This window comes from Amphiprion ocellaris, chromosome 24 (assembly GCF_022539595.1).
Source record: "Amphiprion ocellaris isolate individual 3 ecotype Okinawa chromosome 24, ASM2253959v1, whole genome shotgun sequence".
Taxonomy (NCBI): Eukaryota; Metazoa; Chordata; class Actinopteri; family Pomacentridae; genus Amphiprion; species Amphiprion ocellaris.
The window spans coordinates 19,078,688-19,086,461 of NC_072789.1; the positions used below are offsets into that span (position 1 = coordinate 19,078,688).

Consider the following 7,774-nt stretch of genomic DNA (forward strand, 5'->3'; position numbering starts at 1 on the left):
TAATGAATGCGTCAGCTGGAGGCAGTGCAGCTGCTGGTTTTCTAACAAATCCCGCTTTCTAGAGTCGCGTTTAGTTTCTCCTCCGGGCTTTTAGCGCCTGTTCTCTGCGTAATGGCGCATCAGGAGAACTTCTCTACAAACTTTTCTTTACCTGAAACTTGACTTGGGCAGCAGCGGAGTTTGTTCCCGGGCATGAAGTCATGAGAGGACAGATAATTAACCATATAATTAACCTGCTTATACATTCAAACTGTGGACGATCATCGCTTAACGCGGACAGAAGCTGATTTGTCTGTTTGTGATTCATGGGCTGAAGGCGCTCGGAGTTTTCTTCTCTTTATTGATTGTATTTTTTGTCGGCGAGGCTTTGGGGATCCTCTGAGCTCCGGTTTTAACATGGTTTCAGGAGGAGGAACAGCTGATCTGACGCCAACAGCTGCTGTAAAAATCTTGTCCGCTGGAACAGCTGGATGTGTGGCTGATCTGGTCACCTTCCCTCTGGACACCGCCAAAGTCCGCCTGCAGGTCAGAACCACCAGCCACCAGCGAGGGCTGCAGATACACCAGGCGTGGTTTAGATGTTCCACTGACTCTGCTATTAATTATGTTTACTGTAGATTCAGTCACACTGAGTGTCAAGCAGGTTATTTATTGGTGCAGAAATCCTAAATTTTATTCATTACTAGACCTGAGAAAAGCTAAATGTAAGAATACTGGCTCTCCAGACCAGAATAAACTCTCTAATTATGTGTAATTATAGAAGATAAATGCTCCTCATGTAGTTGAAACCATCAAATTCACTAAATATGAGGGATGTTCCTGATGTTCCTGTAGATCCAGGGTGAAGCCAGCAGCTTGTGTGGGGGCCACAGGGCTAAATTCAGAGGTGTGTTTGGCACCATGTGGACCATGGTGGAGACTGAGGGGCCCAGGAGTCTCTACAGCGGACTGATGGCGGGACTGCAGCGACAGATGAGCTTCGCCTCGGTCCGAATCGGTCTGTACGACACCGTGAAGCAGCTCTACAACCGTGGATCAGAAAGTACGAGTCCCTGCACCACAACTGCATGTTCCAGCAGCTTACAGCAGATGCACTCATGAAATCAGCAGAAAACTTTATATCTTCTGTCAGTATAAAGGCTGCAAATAGTTATTTACATTATCAACCCACTGGCTGTTTATTTTCTTGATTAATACGACTGTAAAGCATTTAAAAATGTGAAAAAGTCAATATATTTTAATGTCAGTAAAGGGGAAAAACTAATCAACATTTGTGAAGCTGAACTTACCAAATATTTCCTAATTTTGCCTTAAAACATGATTTAATGAAACCTGTAGCCATGAATTCATGTGTGGCTCATATTTATTGTAAATACAGTAAAAGCAGTTTGTATAAAGATAAATAAAGGTCTCACCTGCTCCAGTAACAACCAGTTAAGTGAGATTCTACTGAGCTTATAGATGGAGAGCAATGAGAGTCCAACACTGCCCCCAGGTGTCAGGAAGTATGACTTGCACTATAGAAGCACAACTCTATCATGTTTCCAGCAGACTGTTTCAGTACAACGACATCCCATCATTGCTGTTTTACCCTCATGTTGTCCTGAGGGTCAAAATAGACCCGGTTTAAAGTTTGAAAATGTAGAAACAAATATATTTTCACAGTGAAACTTCTCATGTCCACATTTTCAACATTTTTGGTAAATTTTTGAACATTTTTTTGGTGGAAAAAAAATGTTAAAACTGTTTCTTAAGAACATTCACATAAAAATCAACCAAAATCCAGCGAATTTCGCTGGATTTTGGTTGATTTTTATGTGAATGTTCTTAAGAAAACATTAGAAGTTTTACTGATATATATGGAATCATTTTAGATATTTTTAGGATTTTTTTTTGAAGATTTTTACTAATTTTTTGAAAATATTTACAAGAATTTTCTTGCCAAATTTGGGGGATTTAACAAAAAAAAAGCTTTTAAGGGAAACTTTTAAGGAATTATTGGAATTTTCTTCCTGAAGGTTTTGCAAATTTTCAGAAATTTGGGGAATTTTTTTGCTGATTTTTTTTTCAGACAAGGAAACAATGTTTTTTGGTGCCTGTAAATGAGGACAGCAGGAGGGTTAAGACACCGTGTTGTGCAGAAAAGCCGTCCAACAGTAGAGCAGAGGGGAGATTCCTCTGGAACCAGATCTGTGTTTAAGCCGGAGGCCTCATCTGGTTCACTGTCACTAACATTATTAACATTTTAGCCAGAAGTTCTCTCTAGTCTCCACCCAGATCCGGTTCACTCCTACAGAGAACTCGTTGAACCAGGTCTGAAGCAGCAACACATTACTGACAGCAACATGAACAAACATTTTGTAGGATGAACTCCACAGCCAAGTTTCAAAGTGGGTTTGGTCTCTAATTGCTCTGTGTGAAGCTGCCTGTACTGTATGGTGATTGTGCTGATGGTTTGCCAGATGCAGGAATCGGGACTCGGCTGCTGGCAGGCTGCACCACCGGGGCGATGGCCGTGGCCTTCGCTCAGCCCACCGATGTGGTGAAAGTCCGCTTCCAGGCCCAGGTCCGGCTGCCTGAAAGCGGCTCGCTGAAGAGATACAGCAGCACCATCGATGCCTACAGGACCATCGCCAGGGAGGAGGGAGTTAAAGGACTCTGGAAAGGTGCGATCAACTGTGGGCATCTGTAATTCCACGGTGCTGTAAGTGTTAATGTTGCACAGTCTGTCATGTCCAAACAGGGAGCAGCAGCCAGGACTTCCTTGACCTCATACACAACCCTTCAAAAGTCTGGGGTCACTGAGAAATGTCCTTATTGTTGAAAGAAAAGCAGAAGATACCATTAAATGAATGATAAATCCAGTGTAGACATTGTTAATGTGGTAAATGACTATTGTAGCTGGAAACAGCTGATTTTTAATGGAATATCTCCATAGAGGTACAGAGGAACATTTCCAGCAACCATCACTCCTGTGTTCTAATGCTACATTGTGTTAGCTAATGGTGTTGAAAGGCTCATTGATGATTAGAAAACCCTTGTGCAGTTATGTTAGCACATGGATAAAAGTGTGAGTTTTCATGGAAAACATGGAATTATCTAGATGACCCCAAACTTCTGAATGGTAGAGTACATGGTCTTTTTGCAGGTGTTTGACTGCTATTACTGAATATTTGAAAAAAGGAAGTGATGTTTTTCCAGAAGGAGCGGCATGAAGGCTGACAAACTGTCAAGTGATGCCCACAGATTCAAGGTGTGTTGAGGCTAAAGTTCAGTTAAAAAGCCTCCAGCTTCTGGCAACTTAAAAACCACGGATATTTTTAGTTATTCTAACATTTCTCCTTGATCCTCTCATTCATGTTTTCACTTCTACCGACCAGAATGTGAGAAAGAGACATCAGGAGGAGCTACAGCTGCTAAATGAGAAACTTTACATTCCATATTGTTGGTCTTCAGTGACACTATGCTGTGCTACAAATTGCCGACGTTTTCTTTGTACTTACACTGCAGCTGCCCTTACAAAGTACCTGCTGTTTTTCTGCAGTATGCTAACTATTGGGAAACACTACTTTGTCATAATATTACACATTAAACTTTGATCGTTGCAGCCTGTTCAGTTGAAGATTGTTAATACTCACAGGAGACACTGACATGTCTGACATTACTGTGCAGAGGATTGTGGGCCAGAAAAGCTGCAAAATCCAACCAGAAGTAGTGAGATATATTGGTGTTCTTGCCCTGCTGTGTACGGCAACAGACTAAAGCTGTTTCTGATGATTACATGGTCTGAAAGTGTGGATGTTGGATCACAGCCTGTTATGACAAACTGCGTTTCTGTATCACTTGTCACATGAAATCAACAGCCATGAAGGTGCAGGATTTATGCGTCACATCACTTGAAAAAGCTCTTCCTCGTAGGTTCATCTGTGCTTCCTCATTCTCAGCTTTCCGTCTCCTCCTCGTCTAATCCAGGGGCATTAACTGGAAGATCCTCCATCATGGTGGAGGGAACAAGAAGACAGGAAGTGAGGAAGCATTAATTAGCATCATGACAATCATCCAGTATTAACCACCTCCAGCATAACTCACAGGAATCTCTAACCGAACTGTCAGCAATTAAGTTCACACTGTGTGTAGGGCAGGGCCAGGTTTTAATATGGATGAAGAACAATGTGTGGAATAAACCAAACTGGTCCTGCTGCATCAGTGTTTATATCGATTCATGTTGAACAAAAAACTTGGGTGTTTTAATTTTAGATTCTTCAAAGTCATCAAGAGCCAAAAATCACACATTTGGTCTAATTTGTACAGATTTCTACTGGCCTAACGTCCAGTTCTCTTCTTGGTTCAGCTACTGAGGCCTGGTTCACACGTTTGGTTCTATTCTCTAAATGCTGATACAGTACATCTATCTAACTGCACGACTGAGATGTTTCTGCTCCTTGAGAAACACTGAGCTCTAATCTGAGGTGTTGCACGCCTCCCTCCTACCTCGTGCACGCCCCTCACCTGCCTCGTGCACGCCCCTCACCTGCCTCGTGCACGCCCCTCACCTGCCTCATGCACGCCCCTCACCTGCCTCGTGCACGCCCCTCACCTACCTCGTGCACGCCCCTCACCTGCCTCGTGCACGCCTCTCTCCTACCTCGTGCACGCCCCTCACCTGCCTCGTGCACGCCCCTCACCTGCCTCGTGCACGCCCCTCACCTACCTCGTGCACACCTCTCAGGCATTGAGGCTTGAGGACTATTTTAAAGTTCTTCAGATAAATGTTGGTTCTATGAACATAAAAAGCTCTTGAACTGTCTTCTCAGGGTGTCTACCAAACATAACTCGTAACGCCATCGTAAACTGCTCCGAGCTGGTGACCTATGACATCATCAAAGAGCTCATCCTGAAGTACAAACTGATGACAGGTAAATCATGTCATTGTTCCTCCTGTTTACAGGCTTCTGTGTGACTTTTAATAACCAAAGCAAACACTGTTCTCCTCAGACAACATGCCGTGTCACTTCACTGCAGCCTTCACAGCAGGTTTCTGCACCACCATCGTAGCGTCTCCGGTGGATGTGGTAAAAACTCGCTTCATGAACTCGCTTCCCGGCCAGTACAGCGGTGCCATTAACTGTGCACTAACCATGCTGATTAAAGAGGGACCCACAGCTTTCTATAAGGGGTAAGTAGAGGCGATATGAACAGCTGACATGACTACATCTCTACTGCACGGGTTCTTCATTCATCTGATTCCCTTTATAGCTTCATGCCCTCGTTTCTTCGTCTGGGCTCCTGGAATATCGTGATGTTTGTGAGCTACGAGCAGATTAAGAGAGCTGTGATGAGACTTCAGCACTCCTGGGAGTCTCCGATCGGACCAGTCTAACTGCTGGTTTGGCTCTGAAGCTGCACCGCATCAGTCGGTGGTGTGGTTATGACTGCTGTTGGTCTGGGCTTGTTCATCCTCAGGGATAAAACTGAATGCGTTTGTCATTAAAGAGGACTTATGATGCTTTTATTTAGTTTCTATATATTATATTACTGTGGTAGATGTTCATATTGAACACGGTGAAAAGTCAGGCTTCAAACCACTCTGAATAAAAGGTTTCCAAATACTGTATGTTCATCAAGGTGTTGGCAGTCCAGCTTACAAATGCTGGGTGCTTACCCTCAGTAGGCTTCCAGAAGTTGGCCAATCAGAAGAAAGTGGGCTTTTAGGGAGGGGGGCCTTGAGGAGTTGTATTAAAAGCCAGTTTACAATGAAAAAAACATTAAAAATGAGCATAATAGGTCCCCTTTAAAGAGTTCAAACGCCAAAGAGAAATGGCAGGGATGATTAATGATGATGTTTTTCTGATTTAATTATTAGAATAATCAATGTTTTCTAATGTTTCTAACTGACCTTCTTTCATTGAAGACATTCTGACATTGTTGCTGTTTTCTAGACACAGTGACAATCAAGATGTCTGCAGTGAAAAATGTCTGTTTATAGAGTGAAATATGGTGTGGATGGTAATGCAGAGCTTCCTCCTGCTGCATTTACTTTGAAGGGAATTTTTATTTGCTCAGTACATTTATGCAAACAAGGAAGTGGACTCCGGGTTGTGTGTCTGGTGTTGAACAGCGATATGTGTGTAAATACAGAGACAACAGATTAAACTGTTTAATGTACGAAGGAATGTGTGCCAAAGGGTGTGAGAGTGAACGGAGCACAAAAATAAATATTAAATGTGGAATGTAAGTATTTTGTATTGGTCGGATTTTGTATTTCACTTTACTAATTCTATGGTGTAGTGGAAAAATGTAGTCTTTTCCAGGAATTTTTTGGAATCAGCCTGGCAGCTGGCGCTTATTTCCAATCTAGACTAATGTGCAGATTATTTTGCAAATAATCAAGTAGTTATCCCGCATTTAAAACAACAAAGATACTAAGTATGTAGTTTTAAACACAGACTGAAGCCCCTAAAGTTCAAAGATGTTCACATTGTTATTATGTCAAGTGAAGAAAAGAAGCAAATTCTTTAAAAAAGAAAAAAAAAGCTGGAATTGGCAAGTAAAATCTAAATAATGGGTTATTCATTTTCTGTCAGTCAGTCAGTTAGTTTATTGATTGATCGATCATTTCTGTGTGCAGCTCAGGTTGGAGCAGACATCTTGACTAGTCAAGAAGAAGCTACAGCTACAAGGAGCTACAGCTCTGGGTCTGGGAGAGGAACTATTTTAAAAGCTACATGTATTGCGGTAATAATTTGTGCCAGAGCAGACCCTCGTTAGCACTTCCGCTAGCTCGGCTAACACTTCCGGTCACTCCAGGGATGCCATTGTCGGTTCATAAATAGACTGATGAAAAGTCTTCGCACCATTCGGTGCTTGGACCCTAATAAAACCGTCATTGGTTCTCGTTAATGATTAATTGACTCTTATTTTGAAAGGTCAGATTTGAGCTAAGATGATTTTTCTGTTTCCAAACCAGAATGTTTGATGTTTGTTTATTTTCTAATTTTATTTTATGGAAATAAAATCAGTTTGATGTAAAAATCGTCAATAAAACCAATAAGGCAGCTTTTAATGACCCAAATGTTTGCCTTTTATTTGTCTTTTTACTTACTTAGATTTGTTTTTATAAAATGTCCAGTTTTCTACTTTTAAAACATTAATTAAATCACAGAGTTTGCTTTAAATTCATTTGTCTGAATTTTATTTTGACCTTTTCCATGTTTGTCTGTTTCTCTTTTTGTATAGAACGTTTTTATTTCTATTCATTTTCCACCTTTAGGTGTTTCAGATAAACTTCCTGCTGTTCAGCGAGCTGATTGGCTGCTGCAGCGCTGAGGCTCCTCCCACCTTGTTCTTCTTCTGTTTGATGAAGCTGCAGCAGTTTAACTTTAACCTACAGACCAGCAGATAAACCAGCGTGTTCAGTTCAATCATCTGCTGCAGCTTCAGGTCTCCGTTCTTCACTGTCAGGACCAGGCTGTTACCGTGGCTCCCAATCCATCAACAGCAGGGCATTCTGGGAGCTGTAGTTCTTTCATGTTTATACATTAGCAGTGGGGCATTCTGGGAGCTGTAGTTCTCTAATGTTTATACATTAGCAGCAGGGCATTCTGGGAGCGGTAGTTCTCTGATGTTTATACATTAGCAGCAGGGCATTTTGGGAGCTGTAGTTCTCTGACGTTTATACATTAGCAGCAGGGCATTTTGGGAGCTGTAGTTCTCTGACGTTTATACATTAGCAGCAGGGCATTTTGGGAGCTGTAGTTCTGTAATGTTTATACAT

The 7,774-nt window shown here is 42.0% G+C and overlaps 1 protein-coding gene across 1 annotated transcript; it reads left to right on the top strand.

Moving 5' to 3' along the window:
- The first annotated feature begins 11 nt into the window (after positions 1–11).
- On the top strand, positions 12–7,066 carry LOC111562807 (mitochondrial uncoupling protein 2-like). Its single transcript, XM_023261544.3, has 6 exons — positions 12–525; positions 835–1,042; positions 2,463–2,666; positions 4,815–4,916; positions 4,996–5,176; positions 5,257–7,066. Exons 1-6 carry the CDS (start codon positions 397–399, stop codon positions 5,378–5,380), a joined length of 948 nt encoding a protein of 315 aa, XP_023117312.2. The 5' UTR covers positions 12–396; the 3' UTR covers positions 5,381–7,066.
- The last annotated feature ends 708 nt before the right edge of the window (positions 7,067–7,774 follow it).